At 43.6% G+C, this 19,095-nt stretch overlaps 1 protein-coding gene across 1 annotated transcript in view; it reads right to left on the bottom strand.

Moving 5' to 3' along the window:
- Positions 1-3,733: 3,733 nt before the first annotated feature.
- The window catches only part of POP1 (POP1 homolog, ribonuclease P/MRP subunit), a gene marked incomplete at both ends in the record, with an annotated part of 33,074 nt that continues 17,712 nt past the window's right edge, over positions 3,734-19,095 (bottom strand). Inside the window, 5 exons of the mRNA XM_082858395.1 lie at positions 3,734-4,388; positions 5,337-5,678; positions 11,718-11,872; positions 12,976-13,167; positions 15,205-15,320. Of these exons, the coding sequence (XP_082714521.1) occupies positions 3,734-4,388; positions 5,337-5,678; positions 11,718-11,872; positions 12,976-13,167; positions 15,205-15,320 (1,460 nt within the window). The remainder of the gene's footprint in view (positions 4,389-5,336; positions 5,679-11,717; positions 11,873-12,975; positions 13,168-15,204; positions 15,321-19,095) is intronic.

Here is a 19,095-nt window from a genome sequence, read left to right as displayed (position 1 = left end):
TCAGTAGTTGTGGTGCACGGGCTTAGTTGCTCCGCGGCATGTGGGATCTTCCCAGACTAGGGCTTGAACCTGTGTCCCCTGCATTGGCAGGCGGACTGTTACTAATCCGTCGTGTCTGTAACTAGATTTGTACTTCACAAAGCTAACCTCACTCCCTGACACTATGTAAATTACACTCTGCACCTATCACCCCTAACTCTGTGTGAGTTACACCCTGTGCCTATCACTCCCTAACCTTATTACACCCTGGTGCTTACATTCCCTATGCGCCCTTCTAACAAATCGCCCCCTTCTAACAAATCACCCCCTGTAGGGTCACCACTTCAGAGAGAAGGTTGCCGGCCGATAAACCAGAGACAAACGGACCCAACTACCAGAATACCTGACCCAAGTTACCGGGCTGCCTGATGCCAGCTATGACTGTTTTGAAATAATGCAAAGGAAAAAGAATACAAGGCCTTCACTACTCTGATCCTTATCACATACCCCGGACTGCAAGCCCCGCGTATAAAATCTTCTCCGATTCCCCGAGAAGGGAGGCGCAGTTCTTGAGGCTCTAGCCTGCTGTGTCTTCCCTTCTGCCTGGCAGAAAAATAAAGCCATCTCTCTCATCCTCCAAAACCTCTGTCTCCCTATTTCTGTTCGGCATCGGTGCACAGAGAAGCCGAGATTTCGGCAACATCACCTGCCACTGGCCGGGAAGAAAGAACTCACCCTGGGCAGGTGGCAGCCGAGACAGCAATGCAACATTGAGTATTAACTTCCGATAAAAGGAGAATGAACATTAGGGTCACGATAAGCTCCATAAGGAACTGACAACATGCACTTAAGCGGCGCATGTCCTGCATGGGTTTTTTATACACTATACATTGCTGATGCTATTTTCCTTAAAAGAAAACTGCCGCCATACATCTCAATGCCTAGAAGGATAGGCACCAGAAAGGTAACTGGGCCTACAACCTGGATGGTGAAAATCCAGGTGACTTAAGTTTTGTGATGGTTGTTGCTTATCTGCATTCTCTAGGTTTTTATGATGAATGTGGATTATTAATATAAAAACATTACTTATGTAATATTTTTAAAGAGCAGAGCATAATCACACAGACAGAATTCTGTTTCATGCGCAATTCAGGCGTGTAGCTGGTCTCCGGGTGCTCAGCTCACAACCTGGCTGCTCAGGACACTTCCTGACCGAGTGAAATCTCTGCCGCTCAACCAGAGGGCGGGAGCCACACTGTCCTTGTTCGGTTGCTCGGCAGACACCCAGTAGGATCACAGTAAACACGTCCATTCATTTCATTGCTATAGAGAATAAGACCATTCCTATCAGTCTTTTTCACAACAGAAATGGACACTTTCCCGTTTATCTACTTATGCAAATTCTGTCACACTGTTTTGCAAGGTATATTTCACGAAACTAGCATTCTTCGGACAATAGGTATGCAAAAACAAAAAAAAGTGGTGGTCTGTGAAAGACAGATTTCCTTCCTATCGGTATTTGCAGAACCTCAACTATACAAATATTCATTGTGGATGTGCAATAGGAGGGTACGGTATATGGCCTTCCCCAAATTTATGTAGCCATGAAACACTTTTTTCCCAGGAAACATCTCCAGGGACCAGTGCTCCCAGGAATGTATTTTGGGAAATGCTAGTCTATCCTCTTAGCGCATAGTTCTTTGACCTGCCGCCACAAAGCAGAGCAATTGTGCCCTGTCCCCCGTGATGAGGGCAGGGCAGCAGGGCCCACGCGGGGTGCTGTACGGAATGAGACAGTGACACAGCTCGCTCAGACTTCTGTCATCAAGCGAGCTAAGCCCCAGAAGTGGCTTAGAGCCTAGAAAATAAATGAGGAATGGCCCATCAAATATTACCAACCAAGCACCAGGTGACATTTTAATTTATTCTGCTTACAGAAACCAAAAAAGAATTATACTATTTTTTTCAGTCTCATCTGCGTTGGACACAAATACTTTCAGAGGCAGAGTGAGAGGGAAAATGACAGACGTTTCACTGGCTACTGTAATACTGCTGTATCTCTCCCCAACCTGTCACTCCCAAAGACAGTCACTGCCAAACGCTATTGCAGAAACACAATGCATTTACGTCAATAACACCTAACTGTACATTTAAATAAAAAATTAATACTAATCCCGCCTAAGCTCTGCTAGAAATGTATGGCAGAAAACGACGGAGTAAGAGTATGAGTGAGACATATGAGTGTGAGTGCACAGCCACTAAAAGCTGATGAGCACCTAGCTTCCCTGCAAGTGAAAAAAGCAGTGATGATGCCACTCTTCCATATGGGGCAGGATGAGACCCCTCTTTTATACCCTGCTCAAAATGTCAGGTGGACAATGGGACTGCATGAACGTTTAAAAGCAGCTCGACATTTTAGCTATCACCTTGCAGAGGTCATCGCTGCACTGCACGGCCGCACTTCCCAAAGTATGTCCCTAAGAACACTGGTCCTTGAAAACAGAATTTGGGGCTCAAAAAGATTTATAAAATACTATAAAAAAAAAAGATACTATAGACTATCATCCACTTCTTGGAGAATCACAATATACATTATCACATGGAAGGTTCTAGAAGTCCTTTAAAAAGAAGTGCTTAACTGTATTTATTTATTTATTTTTGGCTGCACTGGCAGCAGGGGCTACTCTTCATTGCGGTGCGCAGGCTTCTCATTACGGTGGCTTCTCTTGTTGCAGAGCATGGGCTCTAGGCGCGCAGGCCTCAGCACTTGTGGCATGCGGGCTCAGTAGTTGTGGCTCACAGGCTCTAGAGCACAGGCTCAGTAGCTTGTGGCGCACAGGCTTAGTTGTTCTGCGGCATGTGGGATCTTCCCAGACCAGGGCTCAAACCCATGTCCCCTGCATTGGCAGGTGGATTCTTAACCACTGTGTCACCAAGGAAGTCCCTCTTAACTGTATTTAACCCAGAATTTCCCACTCTGTCCTTGGACTCTTTTCCTTAGGTAACATACTTCGTAGAACATATTTTGAGAAATCCTCCTCTATGGCTTTGAAAAATTCTTTGCAGAAACAAAGCACAGAAAAATTAAGTAACTCCTGGAATCATGCGCTGGTCAACAACACAGAGGACGAGTGGTCATACAACCACAGACCACCACTCTAGTTCCATCTCAACACTTTTGCCATAAACTGAACCTGCCTGAAAAGAGGCAACAATACGTTTTCCATGATTTCCTTCTTTATGGTGTAAAGCGTTGGGCATGCTGATCACAGTACAGAATTTAACGTGGCCCACAGGGGCCCATACTTCATGCACAGAGACCAGATGTTTCTAGTCTTTTCCACTTCTGTAACAATCAAATCATTAAACAACCGTCGTCGCTTATCACATGACTACAAGATTTTTCAAATAGACTTGACAGCCCTTTGTTCTTGAAAGGACACAAGAAAACAATAGGGCTTCTAATTATTTTCAGCAAGAATTACACAGACCAAGAAATCAAAATACAAAAGCTTTTGGCTATATATGCCAAAAAATTTTAAAGTATTACAGCAAGGACAGGGAAAGATGGAAATCAAGGACATTACTGGAATGAGGTAAACACTTCATCCATTTGCATAAATACATAATTTTTTAAATTCTCGTTTCCAAGGAATTTAACATGATATATTGAAACGGAAGACAGCAAAAACAACTCTCCAGTTGTGGGACTTGGCAAACACAGTTATTATCTGTGCCAGGATGTAAACCGACCTCACACCTCAATAACGATTCTCGCAAATCGATACTGCAGAGAGGCAGGCGGCCTCAGCAACACGAGACCCCTCTCCACTCCTGGCTGGCTGGACAGCATATCCAGCAAGCCCGTCAAACTAACAAACCCCAGGGCTTCCCCACAGCCGACAGCCATGGAAAAATCTCCCTGTGTGACAAAGCCAAGGAGAACTCTGGAGCAGTGAGAAGTCACAACCGGGAGAGGGCCTGACCACAAGCCCAGGGTCAGAGGCTGCTGTCCAGCTGCAGAGTCCCCCTCTGCCAGGCCCTCGGATGCAGCACAGCCTCGCTTCTGCCTCTTCTCTAGTTTCTTCTTCTCCTTCTGTTTCCGGATCTGGCTCTTGAATGGGTCACTATGCTTGGGCTCCTGGGGCCCACGGTACAGCCGATCCTGGCTGAGCTGGAGGAGGTCCTCCTCAGCTGGAACACAGATCATGGTGTGCGGCTCGGGGCTGCCCTTCCTCAGCAGGGACAGCCTGACCCACACCAGGGCCTTGGGGAAGCGGTCCAGGATGGACAGGCAGGCCTCTCTGCTCAATTCTTGCTGCCCTGTGCCAGGAGCTCGTGGGGCTGCCCGACTGTTCCCAGAACTGGGTCCACACCAGGCTGACAGCTGCCTCAGTAATTTTCTACTCCTGCATGAAGTGGGAGACACACGTTTTGAAGATATTTTGTTCAAGGGGAAAATATGCAGTTAGAAGACTGGACATTGCTGGAGTTCATTTGATTTTTTGATACTCTATGGGGGGAAAGGATCAAAACTTCGATTTTTTAAAAATCAAAAATACACATTTGTGTAATGATACTTTACTTTTTATGTGTCCACTACTCTGAGACTCAAGGATTAAAGGTTTCAAGTTGAAGGCAGAGAAAAATAAGACAGTGGAGTAGAATCTATGGCTATATTCACAGTGAGAGGATTCGAGTAAAAAGGAACTGATGTTTTGATGAAAAAAGAAACTCTAAGGGACACTTATCTGAAAAGTAAGAAGGAAGGATATGAAATTACTGTACATAAGTATACTGTAAATAAGTATAAAGCAAAGGGGTGGCACTCCTTTAAAATCAGAGCACAGAATAAAGGGTTAATGATAAGCAGAATCGGATAGCCTGCAGCAGCACTGAGAGAAGAACACATTTTACACAGTAACCTCTGTGATATGACAGTATCACAATGAATGGGGATCTAGTCGGCCACAAATGCAGGTCATCAAAAGCAATGGGAAGAAATCTAATTCAACGATTTAAAGAATGCTTGCAGGGGTTCTTCATTACTTAAGATCACAATCGTGAGGGGACTGCTTTGTGAGCAAAGACTAAATAAAATAGGTCATAAACTGCCCTGGTTTAGGTCTATTGACGGGATATTTTAAATCATTTCGTCAGTTAGCATCATGCCCCAAAGCAAATGTATGTGATTTAGCCTTTTCCCTGGGCCCTCTATGATTCACTGGCTTTCCCTTCCAGAAGGTCCATAAATTCACTTGGGCTTTGTGTAAAGGAGCAATGATAACTTTTACTTCCTGGTCAGTATCAAAAAAACAGACAATCTAAAAACGTACCCGGAAGCCGTGTGCACTTACCTCAGAACACAGAGGAGACTGCCGGTGGCACCCTGGCCCACTACCCCCTCAGTCCCCGCCCGGGCTGGACCATCTGTGTCCATCACTCCCTTGGGCTCGCTGGAGTCGTTTAGGGGTGTGCCCTCGTCATCAGACAGCTGACGAGTCCTTCCAGGCATGGGAGCACAAGGAACCACATCTCTCCTCAGGCTACTCTCCTCACCACCAGGAGAGGAAGCTGCAGACGATGCGTCTTGGGCCTGGACTCTTGATTCCCAGTCTCGAGTTAACTGCTCCCAGGGACAGCAGAAAGGTGCCAGGGTGCCAAGCTTAACGTAGTTGGGCCGTTTTGCCGGAGGGCGTCTAATGGAAATCAAAGAGGAGAACCAATTTTGAACAATTTAGGATGGACAATCAAAATAACCATGGCCACCGTACTCCATCTCTATTTTAAAAACAAACATACAAAAAAGTTTTCTAAGAAATACGATTTTAAAAAATAATAATAACCAACTCTAGGGGCTGAGCGTTTTTGTTTTCTTCGGTTTTTACTGTAATAGATGATGCGCCCACGAAGTCACCCTACGTGCATCACTCCGGGGAGTGCCACTCCTGAAGAACTGCAGGTAAAGGGTGCTCCTGGAGCTGTGCAGTGATGCCCCTGAATACTCACAGGGTTTGAAGTTCAAAAGGTGCAGAAGGGGGACTTCCCTGGTGGTCCAGTGGTTAAGAATCTGCCTTCCAATGCAGGGGACGCAGGTTCGATCCCTGGCCAGGAAACTAAGATCCCACATGCCATGGAGCAACTAAGCAACTCTGAGCCCACACACTCTGGAGCCCTCGTGCCCCAACTAGAAAGCCTATGCATCGCAACTAGAGAGCCTGCATGCCACAACTACTGAGCCTGTGCACCACAACTAAAGAGAAGCCCACACACCACAACTAGAGAGCGCACCACAACTAGAGAGAAGCCCACGCACTGCAACACAAGATCCCACGTGCTGCAACTAAGACCCGATGCAGCCAAAAATAAAAATAATTTTTTTTTAAGAAGGTACAAAAGGGGTGATGGTGAAGTTTCTCTCTCACCCTTGACCTCTGGTGACCCAGCTGTCCTCCACAGAGACAATATCATTATCTGTTTCTTATATATCCTTCTAGAGACATTTTATAAACTTACAAGCAGATATATACATATTTCTTTTTTTACCCATTTTACACAAATGGTGGCAAACCGATCCTGTACTCTTTTGCTTAACTTTATTCATTTAACAAAATATCTTGGAGGTCATTTTATATTAGCACATCAAGACATCCCTCACTCTTTAGCACAAGTCTTATCCCACTGGATGGTTTATACCTTAAGTTATTTAGACAGTCCTCTCCTCGAGGACATTTTGGTTATTTTCAAGCTTTTGCTTCTACAAACGATGCTGCCATGAATGACCTTGAACATGTTGTACAAGTATATGCACAGGATAAAGTCCTGGGAGTGGAAGTGCTAAGGCAACGAGTACTATTAGCACTTGCAATTCTGACAGATATTCCAAACTGCCCTCCACATGGGCGATACCAAATGACTTTTCCAGCAACATGTAAGTGAGGGAGAACCTTCAAAACACCACTAACTAGTGGGAACCAGGGACTGCTCTGGTATGTAATGACCCCAAGAGGTAGGGAGCAGCCTGGCCATGGGCCCTTCCGGGCTGGGGTACTCTGTGGGAGTCCCAGCCTGCACCCTCAGGCTGATGGTCTCCTCGGGGACAGGCCCAGACATTCCTTCCCCCCTCTGTTTCTTACTGTGTGCTATGCCCTAGGACCTCAAATGGAAATGAACCTGTACACTTAATCAGAGGTTCAGTTTGAGCCTATATTCTGGAGACTGAACCAAATGTGTTCTGGCCTCCTGAGAGGGGCAGCTGGTGAAAAACCCTCTCAGGGTACTTGCCTCACCCAGAAACTTTTTAAAAGAGAGACAAAAAATGGTGAAAACACTTAAGAGTACCCAACCTCACTTGTAAGCAAACAAACAAAAAATGAGAACGGTAAGATGCCATTTTTTCATGTATGTTTTGTCAGTATTAAGATTGGTAAGGACTTCCCTGGTGGCGCAGTGGTTAAGAATCTGCCTGCCAATGCAGGGGACACGGGTTTGAGTCCTGGTCCGGGAAGATCCCACATGCTGCGGAGCAACAGAGCCCATGTGTCACAACTACTGAGCCTGCACTCTAGAGCCCGCGAGCCACAACTACTGAAGCCCGTGCGCCTAGAGCCTGTGCTCCACAACAAAGAGAAGCCACGACAACTAGAGAAAGCCCGCATGCAGCAACAAAGACCCATCGCAGCCAAAAATAAATAAATAATTTTTTTAATTAATTAAAAAAATAAAATAAAAGATTGGTAATAGCCCATGTTATCGAGACGTGAGGGAAAACAGGCACCCTCGGAACTAGAGGTAAAATTCTACACTAATACAAATAGCCATTTGCCAATGGTACGTCAAATCCTCAAAGCATGCAGCTTTTTTTCCTTTTTAACTAGAAATCTTATTTATGAGATTGAGCCTAAGGTCCTTCTTTGCCTTCTTTCCGCTACAGCTCCTCTCAAGTGATAGCTCTTTCTTTTTCACACCCCACAGGCCTAGGGGTGGGCACATTCCTCCTGATGCCCCCAGACCGCTTTTCTTCTCCTTCCCGCTCCCCTGAAGCACAAGCCATCAGATAAACCACTGGCTCTCCCTGCTCAGCCAGGGCCTCAGTCAACTCCCCAGGCACCCCATTCCCCGCCACTCTGCCTTCCCCTCCATCCCGACCCATTCTCAATGGCTTCAGCAGCTACATATATCATCCTTCTAGTACCCTGGCCCACCAGAAACTTCTCACACCTTTTACTTCCCCCCATCTCAACCACCCACTCTCCTGGTCACACCCTACCTTTTGGTCACTGCCAACACTTGCTCCACCTTAAAATCTCCATTTCAAGTATCCTTCACTCAGAACGACGCCTCCTATTTTGCCTGCCCATTTACCTCTCCACGGCAACAGTTCCTCAACCACTGGAACTTACTACGGTAAGTCCCCTACATACGAATGAGTTCCGTTCCAAGAGCGAATTCCTAAGTCCAATTTGTTCGTAAGTCCAACAAAGTTAGCCTAGGTACCCAACTAACACAATCGGCTATATAGTGCTATAATAGGTTTATAATATCAATACTTTTCACACAAATAATACACAGAAAACAGACACAAAAAATAAAGAAAACATTTTTAATCTTATAGTACGGTACCTTGAAAAGTACAGTAGTACAGTACAACAGCTGGCATACGGGGCTGGCATCGAGTGAACAGGCAAGAAGAGTTACTGACTGGGGGAGGGAGAGGAGGTGGGAGATGGTAGAGCTGAAGGATCCTCAGCAATGGGAGACGGAGGGCAAGCTGCGATTTCACTCACGCCTGACGCTGATGGAACACACATTCACATCGTTGAAAGTTCGCAACTTGAAGGTTCGTATGTAGGAGACTTACTGTATTCGTTTACCACTTCATCACTGCTCACTACCGTCCTCACATCTCTCTCCTTGGAAGCCTAGATGCCACAGTTCCTAAGAGAGTCACTCCCTTTACACATACCCCCAAGTCCCTCCTCCGGCAAAGCCCCTGCTGGTTACATTCAACCCTCCACTACCCCACGCCAGCACCTGACTGGCAGAACGTGGCTGGGGAAGAACATGCAGTAGTCCCGAAGGGTCTCACTATCAACACAACTTAAGTGGACTCCTACATTTCTTACAAATCTGATACGTTTCTCCAGTCGATTCTATCTTCCACTTTCCCAGAACACTGTTTATATCAATTCCTCTCTCCTCAAACCTCCAACAGCCTCTCTGCCCCTTATTCCTAGATGATAACCTTGCCTATTTTTCAGAGAAGACGGTCACAATCAGACTACTACCCAACCTCTGCGCAGAGTCTAGCCTACCTAAATCTGTATTCACATTTTCAGAGTCAGCCTTCCAGCCTACTAAAAATAAGACAGCTAAGCCTGGTCCTAAGGAATGCCACTCCTCCCCTTATGCCCTGGATGCCACCCCGTCTTCCTCACTCAAGGGCTTTGCTCTGGCCATTTTAGCCTCCCTCCCCTTGCCTGGATCCCTCCCACTAGTGTAGAAACACGTACTTCCATCAAGAATAAGCCCCACAAGGGCACAGCAGACTTTGCCCGTCCTGTCCCCTGCTGCAGCCTCAGTGCCTAGAAAGGTTTTTGACACATGGCAAGGTCTAAGTCAACATGCGCTAAACGAATAGATCAGACAAATACGTAGAGATACAAATGGAAAGCTGTTCACAGAAGCACAGAGCAAAAATTCAGAAAGAACCTACAGGGCCACTGATAGATCACAGGACCGCCATACTGCATTGGCAAACGACACCTCACTGGGCAAACCTGGCCCACTGCCTGTTTTTGTATGACCCGCAAGCTAAGAATGGTTTTTACATTTTTCAATGGTTGAAAAAAACACAAGAGGGAATTCCCTGAAGGTCCAGTGGTTAGGACTCCGCGCTTCCACTGCAGGGGGCCCGGGTTTCATTCCTGGTTGGGGAACTAAGATCCCACAAGCCGCGCGGTGCAGCCAGAAAAAAGAAAAAAGGAAAGAAAAAAACACAAGAGAATAATATCGTGTGGCACATGAAAATGCTATGAAATTCAAATAGGATTGTCCATAGCGTGAGCCTGGAACACAGCCGTGCTCACTCATTTATGCGTCCTCTGAGGCTGCTTTCATGCCACATGGCAGAGTTGAGCAGCTGCCATGGAGACCAAAGGGCCCACAAAGCCAGAAATAGTTATCATCTGGCCCTTTACAGAAAAAGTTTGCCAACTCTTGGTTTAGAGTCATATTTATTGATATGGGAAAACTTTCCATAATACACAGCTAAATGAAAAAAGCAGGTTTCAAAATAGTGTATGTAATACAATGCCTTAAAAAAAATGTGTCTATGAAAAATTTACATACATAAAAAAATCGAAAGGGTGAGAAATTAAGTATTACTGTCAATTATTATTTAACAAGCATGGAGAAGCCCCTGCACACTATGGGAGGCGTAGGATGTACGACACACAATGGCTGCCCTCGAAGGGCTTGTAAACCAGCAATCCAGGAACGTATCCCCGTTCACTCACTCACTCATTCATCCATCATTCAAACAATAGCTGGAAAGCCAAGCCAACTGTGGCCAAGCCTGTCTCTAGAGTTGCAGCCGTGCACAGGAGAGCACAACTGTGGAGCTCACAGTCAAGGAAATACAACATTCAATTAGTCACCCATTCATCAGTCAACAAAAAAACAGGTATTAAGGCCCACTGTGCACTAGGCACCGGCTAGATACTGCAGATGCCACAACAAACAAGAGAGTTTTTGTGCTTCCCGAAGTCTACAGTTCAGTAGGAAATACAGGTGCCCTATGTTTCCTTTCCAGATTATAAAGGAAATAAAGCCCCTCACTGGCCACTCCTCCAATGGAAAAGAAAAAAGTCTAGATGGATAGATACCAAAATGTAAAAACAGTGCTCTCTCTCTGGATAAAAGGAATACACCAGTTTATAAAGTATTTTTGTATGTTTCCATACTTTCATTAAAATTCATAAGTATGTACTCCATCTATAACCATTACGAAAGACACAATTTCCATTTTGAGGAGGCAGGGCTCAGTAGCGGGAATCAATTAACAAGCGCCCGGAACTCAGGTCCACAGCTTAGGTGTACACCATCATCAGTGAAGCAGATAACAAAGAGAAAGGCTTGTAACCTGCATGGCTATAAAATCTAGATATAGGGCAATCTCCTGACCTAAGCAGCATCTTCTTAATTATGTCTTGGGAATGTTGACAAGTCTAAGAACTCCACATTATATAGTAAGAATCCCTTAAGCCAGGACAAACATGATTGTTCAATGTGTCTTCCCCTTAAGACATCAAACTAGGGACTTCCCTGGTGATGCAGTGGTTAAGAACCCGCCTGCCGGGCTTCCCTGGTGGCACAGTGGTTAAGAATCCGCCTGCCAATGCGGGGGACACGGGTTCGAGCCCTGGTCCAGGAAGATCCCACATGCGGAGCAACTAAGCCCGTGCGCCACAACTACTGAGCCTGCGCTCTAGAGCCCGTGAGCCACAACAACTGAAGGCCGCGTGCCACAACTACTGAAGCCCGCGTGCCTAGAGCCCATGCTCTGCAACAAGAGAAGACACCACAATAAGAAGACTGCGCACCTCAACGAAGAGTAGCCCCTGCTCGCCACAACTAGACAAAGCCCACACTCAGCAATGAAGACCCAACGCAGCAAAAAATAAATAAATTTATTAAAAAAAAAAAAAGACATCAAACTAGAGAAGCCAGTTTCCTACCTTTTGTACTTTTCAAGAAGATTCTTAGCTTGCTCTTCAGCAAAGAGAATCCCAGCAGGGCAGTCTGGGAAATCACCTGGGACATTAGGTGACCTTTTATACTGAGAATGCACTACAGTCTCTTTTAATCCTCCAACTCTTGCACCTCGATAGATCTAAAAGAAATGCCAGAGAGATCCTGTCACTATACCAACTTAAAGTGAAACTGCTAAATTCTTTGTATGGAGAAAAATGAGAAACCTAAATACTAAATAGAATCAAAATAGAATGGACAAATACACTGGGGAACTACCCCATGATGGGTTACCATACAATAGTAAAAATGAACGAAATAGAGCTTCACCAATCAACATGGAAAAATCTCAATGTTGAGTGAATACTGCAAGTTGCAAAAGCATTTATACAAGGAACAAAGTTTAAAAACATGTCAAATATAGCTATTTTATTTTAGGATATACACACACACTTAATAAAGCTATAAAAACATGCATGATAGTGACAAACACCAAAAATAGGACTCGTGATTCCTTTAGAAGGAGAGAGGGAAATGGGATTGGAGAGGGATACACAGAGCGCTTCCAATGAACCTGTAATGTCTTATTTCTTAAGCTGGATGGCGAGTGAAAGGTACACAGGTATACCTTCGATATACTTAAAACAGTTCATAATTTTAAAGTTAGATTTAAAAATATTCCCACTCCTAAACGATTAACTGAATGTCCTTTGCACTATGCATAATCACTAAAATTAATTATCTGCCTGAATCTAACGGTCTTACATGTCATGTCCTTTATGCTTTCTAGCTCAAAGTAATTATTTAACCAGGAAAAAAAAACACACACATTAGATTTTTAATAAAATTTTTAGCTGCAGTTAATAAAAGAGGAATAAATGGAACAGTACATAAAATAAAAAACTGTATTCTATACATCTATAAAAACGAAGTCTTTTGGCTTTTAAACTGTAACAAATTTCAAGTAAAGAAACCTCAACATTTTGTTGCCACTATTATTCAAAAATCAGGCCACTTTTAAAACCTCAAAAATTCAAAAAATGTCAGCACAACTCTTAGTAATGAAAACCGGGCTCCAGGGACTCTATGAAGTATCTTATATCCAGGATTATAGCTCAAAGGGCAGAAAACTAGCACTCAATTTCTAGGTCGTGCGTAAAGTCAGGAACATTTTCAGTGCTTGGCATTCACTAGGAATGTATTTTAAGTGTTGTAACTGTTGGTCAGAATCGAAGAGTAACTTACAAATGGAATCCAGAAAGCCATGCCCCAGCCCTTTGGGAGGAGGACATCCCAGCCACTTCCCCAGCCTCGCTGGTCATCACCAGTCACTTTTCCTGGCTGTTGAATCAAAAGTATAGGAACCTTGGATTCATGGGGACCTAAAAAAAGCTGTGACCCGGGCACCAGCAATTCACTCCTCTTCCGGTTTAAATCCTGAAGTGGAAGAAAATAATTCAAGACAAACAACCCTAGTCTTCCGGGAGATCCTACTGGGTCTCCCTATAAGCAGCTTTAGAAAGTTCAATGCTCTTTTAAAAAGCAAGAAAAAGGTGTTCTCAATAAATAAATGTGAGCCATTTTAAGTACAAGGTATTTCTCCCAGGATGATTTTCCTCTATACAAGTGCTTTGGTAGGAAATGCCAAATTGTCTTAAATTAGAATATACTAAGTGATTCAAAGTAATAAAATAATATACATTCATTCTGCGAATTCCTCATCTATCAGGATTAATCTTACATTGTGATACTCTGTCCCTACATTTATTTTGGTTAAGATTGGTGGTCATGAAGTAAAAAGGGCTATAAACAAGAACTTCTCAAGGAGGGGCACGTGGGAAAATACTCCAGCTCTTAAGAAAATTTCTCAGCAGGTCTTAGAAGATGCTATAAATGATCTATTAAGTGGACTGCAGGGAGTGGATAACAACATCCTTGCAGTCTTGCCAGGTGGAGACAGGCCTGACGCTCAACTGAGAAGACTACACGGGAGACCACCTCCATGCTACGAAGTCTAACTCATGAATGCCCTTCATGCATGACCAAGTCCCAAGTCTCCTTTTTTTACCTTTGGTCAAGTTTCCACTACCTTCTACATATTGGTAATTCCAAAATATCTATCTCTTTAGTCCCAACTTTTCCTCCTGGGATAGAAACCTGTCTCCTGGACATCTGCTCCTGGGACATCCTGAGGCCCCTCAGTTTATCTGAGACTAAACTCATCTTCCCCGCTGCGTCACTTTCTTCCTGTGTGCCCCGGCTGGCTGGATGACATACAATTCTCACAGTTCATTAGCTCATTCATTCATCCTTTCAAATGTTTAGTCTTCATTCATTTACTTGTTCATTCAAATATTTCCTAAGCACCTGTTATATGCCAGGCGCTTAGCTAGAACTTGGGAAGACAGCAGTGACAAGTCAGACCTGGCTCTGCCTCTCTTTTAGCTGAGCTCCTAAAACCAAGCTAGACCATTAGGACCTAACCCACAGGCCTCCTCCTTTCTCACTTCCCATCTTCCAATCAACCACTGAGTCTAGGCAGTTTTACCTTCCAGGTATATGTATTAAACCCCAGCCCCTCCACTCCAGCCATACTGCCACACTTCAGGCCCCCATCATGCCATCTGGACTACTTCAAGGGTCTCTTCTAAGCCATCCAACCACAAGCCCTCTCTCCAGCTCTTCCGCCCCTTATCCCCGTCTCTAGTCTCCGTAGCACTCCCAGACTGAAATCTGATCACGTCATGGCCCAACTTAAAATCTTCAATGGCCCCTGCATCTTCAGTCCAAATCCAAAAATGCCTCAAGGTCTTTTATGCTATAGCCCCTTTTTATCTCCTCAGTTCCATCTCCTACCCCACCCTTAACTCCAAGATACTGATCTACTTGGAGATTCCTGAACATGCCATCCTGTTTTTGGCCTGGGCCCTTGCCCTCGTTCTCAACTCCAACAATCCTTTCTCCACTGTAGCCTTGGCTCCTGGCCCCTGGCTGCCAAGAAGCCTGGTTAATTCTCACCACACACCTAAGAGTTAGCTCAAATACCAGCTCCTCCACCCAGGAAGCTTTCCCCAGTTTCCCTAGTCCGGGCTCAGTACCCCTTCTTTGGGCTTCCTTTGTACTCTGTACTTCTTCAACCTAATCCTAGTCATCCACCCCATTATCTAATACAATACCTGGTGCTGATAGGAGCTCAATCATTGTGAAATTAATGACAGAGAATATTTAAGGGAAAAATAATAAAAGAAAAACAAATTAAACCATAAGATTATCATTTCAAGAAAAAGTCTTTGTATTAACCTTTTCTAGAGATTATTCTTCTCTAAGAACAGAAAATAGCATTGTATATATCGTAAGGGATCCAAAAATTGAAAATAAAAGGAAGTCTATGGGATTCTATTAAATATGAAATAACGTTCATGGTCTCTACAGTGATGAATTTCAGCCTGTTTTCACGACTTTACCATTAGTTACCTGATCCGAGATTTTATTCTCTGTGACACTCTTACAGATATCTTGGTTCCAAAGAAAGCTATGCGAACACTCCACAGGCACACCCTCCAGAAGCAGCTGTCTAACTTTCTCATTATCTAAGAGGGAAAAGAAATAGCCTTAAACCACATTCCTTAGATCAGTGAGGTCAAATTCTAAACAAAGCCAGGTGACCTTTTCTTACAAGAAACTATTCTATAGGCTCCTCTAGAAGCCTAACTTCTCTAGAGGAATTTATTTACTTGAGTAGAAACTGTTATTCTTACAGTTGGTTTCATAATCTGTGAAACAGCAAAGGCTCCTAAACTTATTTCTTTGACATTTATTTTTAGCCTGTAAGATGCAAACATTACATTAAATTGCCTCTAAATATCTGCCTGATTCCACATTTAAGATAATCACGTTCTAGGCATCACTGCAGAGGCGAACCATTTCTTGATTATATGCTCTTGACAGCACAAATCATATTTTAACTATTGGCTTCAGGGCTCTTTATATCACCCCTGACCCAATGGTCTTGAGCCAACAGATACCATCCTTTTCTTCTGTCCTATTACTTCAAGTCTCTGATAACCCTTTTTTTATTGAATTGAATGTATTCCTTTCTGTAAAACGTATTTTTCTCAGTCCTTTAAAATGAATATATTTGTTGTGAAATATGTTGTTTCATCCCTTTAAATGAGCTACACCACGCCAAAAAGTACTCTAGTGGGAAAGGAGGAGGAATTTTTTCAGTTATAAACATATATATTGATAGAAGAGACTTCCTACATGCAATTTACTTAAACACTAGGGGAAAAAAAATCTTTCAAATCTTACTTTGTTGGACTGAAGAATTAAAAGTAAAAAGTCAGACAATTCATGAGTTTAGGCTAAGGTCCTAAAATGCCAACACAGAAAGGTCACTCAACCTGCATGGGTCTGACGGCTGACAAAAGTAAGCTGGAAGTGACTTGGCCATAATGTGACAGATATCAGGGACAAACAAGTTAGAAAAAACTAAACTGGTGAAAAGATCTGAGATGAAAGCTCCTTAAAAGCAGCAACTGCTTCTAGTGCAGCTGGAGAGAATAACCAGCAGCATCTCAAGTGACAAGGCGTGTGCTGTAAAAATTCACACGGCCTGTCTAGGAGCAAAAGAGCCCCATCAAACAGCTGTCTGCCGAGAAGGCTTTCCTGTGGAGTACTGCAGTAGATCTGAGTGACAGAGCTGGGATTTTATTCAGATTTGGCCGCAGACAAAAGAGATGGCTAATACTTAGGGTGTAAAGGCATAGGAAAGCACAATTTCATCTTCAAATATTCTAAAAAATAATAAGTAAAAAGATGAAACAAAGTAGATGGTACATCCAGACAATGGAATATTATTCAGCACTAAAAAGAAATGAGCTATCAAACAACCTAATCCAAAAATGGGCAGAAGATCTAAACAGACATTTCTCCAAAGAAGATATACAGATTGCCAACAAACACATGAAAGAATGCTCAACATCATTAATCATTAGAGAAATGCAAATCAAAACTACAATGAGATATCATCTCACACCAGTCAGAATGGCCATCATCAAAAAATCTAGAAACAATAAATGCTGGAGAGGGTGTGGAGAAAAGGGAGCACTCTTGCACTGTTGGTGGGAATGTGAATTGGTACAGCCACTATGGAGAACAGTATGGAGGTTCCTTAAAAAACTACAAATAGAACTACCATATGACCCAGCAATCCCACTACTGGGCATATGCCCTGAGAAAACCATAATTCAAAAAGAGTCATGTACCAAAATGTTCATTGCAGCTCTATTTACAATAGCCAGGAGATGGAAGCAACCTAAGTGTCCATCATCGGATGAATGGATAAAGAAGATGTGACACATATATACAATGGAATATTACTCAGCCATAAAAAGAAACAAAATTGAGTTATTTGTAGTGAGGTGGATGGACCTAGAGTCTGTCATACAGAGTGAAGTAAGTCAGAAAGAGAAAGACAAATACCGTATACTAACACATATATATGGAATCTAAGAAAAATAAATGTCATGAAGAACCTATGGGTAAGACGGGAATAAAGACACAGACCTACTAGAGAATGGACTTGAGGATATGGGGAGGGGGAAGGGTAAGCTGGGACAAAGTGATAGAATGGCATGGACATATACACTACCAAACGTAAAATAGATAGCTAGTGGGAAGCAGCCGCATAGCACAGGGAGATCAGCTCGGTGCTTTGTGACCACCTAGAGGGGTGGGATAGGGAGGGTAGGAGGGAGGGAGATGCAAGAGGGAAGAGATATGGGAACATATGTATATGTATAACTGAGTCACTTTGTTATAAAGCAGAAACGAAGACACCATTGTAAAGCAATTATACTCCAATAAAGATGTAAAAAAATAAATAAATAAATAAATAAAATAAATGAGCTATCAAGCCATGAAAAGACAAGAAAGAACCTTAAAAGCATATTACTATGTGAAAGAAACCAATCTGAAAAGGCTACATACTGTATGATTCCAACTATGTGACATTCCGGGAAAGGCAAAACCATAGAGACTGTTGAAGGATCAGGGGTTGGAAGCAGTGAGAAAGGGATGAAAAGAGAGAGCACAGCTGACTTAGGATAGTGAAACTATTCTGTGTGATACTATAATGCCAAAGCAGAGTATGTCTGAAGGCAAAGGAGGCCTTTTGTTTGTTCGTTTGTTTGTTTGTTTTTGTACGCAGGCCTCTCACTGTTGTGGCCTCTCCCGTTGCAGAGCACAGGCTCCGGAAGCGCAGGCCCAGGGGCCATGGCTCACGGGCCCAGCCACTCCGCGGCATGTGGGATCTTCCAGGACCGGGGCACGAACCCGTGTCCCCTGCATCGGCAGGCGGACTCTCAACCACTGCGCCACCAGGGAAGCCCAAGGAGGCCTTTTAAGTCAACAGTCTTCACTACTGAGAAAAAAATATTATCAGCTGAGTCAGCACGCCCCTCAGTGTGCCCAGAATGACTGTCAATTCCGTGCGTAATTCTAAGTCCTTCCCCCAAGACTCACATAAAGCACATTCTCTTTCATCTCGGGCCAAAGCTAATTGACTACATAACTCCAGAATTGTGACTTAAAGGTTGAATAGCTTATCTTCTCCTTTCTTAAATGTATTTGAAGATTACCAGATTTTAAAATTTCCTTAAGTGTTTCTTAGAGAAGCAAGGGAAATGAATAAAAGGTTTAATCATTTGGGATTCAAATGAACCAAAGTTACAGCCTTCAAATTCACTCTATTTTAAATTAAATTTGCAGAACAGTTAAAAAGGCCCAGCTGAAGCTATCAGATATTTTTTCTCCCAAGAGCAGAAACTGAGAAGTCATGGCAATAATGACCAATAACTGGGAACTTGAGAAAGTCAACTGTTTGGGGTACACGGTAATAGAGAGGGTATAAAGAGAAAGACTAAAAGGAGCCCATGAGCACAATGTAAGGTCAGTATTTTCTAAAGCAAATTCATCTCTGGAAGACAAAGACTAGTTAAAATAATCTAACAAAGCAAACCAGATGTTAAGGAGAGCAAATACTAAAAGAACAGATAGTAGAGCAGAACTTGTATTTTTAAATTTCACCCAGAAAGCCAGTTCTTTACACAGTGAAATGCTGTGTTAATGAAGTTGAAAAGATTCGCAAAAACATATTGTTAATATTTATCAAACTCAAGAAATGAATGATAGGACTTCCCTGGTGGCGCAGTGGTTAAGAATCCGCCTGCCAATGCAGGGGCCACGGGTTCGATCCCTGGTCCGGGAAGATCCCACATGCCGCGGAGCAACTAAGCCCATGCACCACAACTACAGAGCCTCTGCTCTAGAGCCCACGAGCCACAACTACTGAGCCCGCGTGCC

The sequence above is a fragment of the Leucopleurus acutus genome, assembly GCF_964270905.1.
Source record: "Leucopleurus acutus genome assembly, chromosome: 17".
Taxonomy (NCBI): Eukaryota; Metazoa; Chordata; class Mammalia; order Artiodactyla; family Delphinidae; genus Leucopleurus; species Leucopleurus acutus.
The sequence above is the reverse complement of the archived record's forward strand: the minus strand, read 5'-3'. Positions and strand labels throughout refer to the sequence as shown.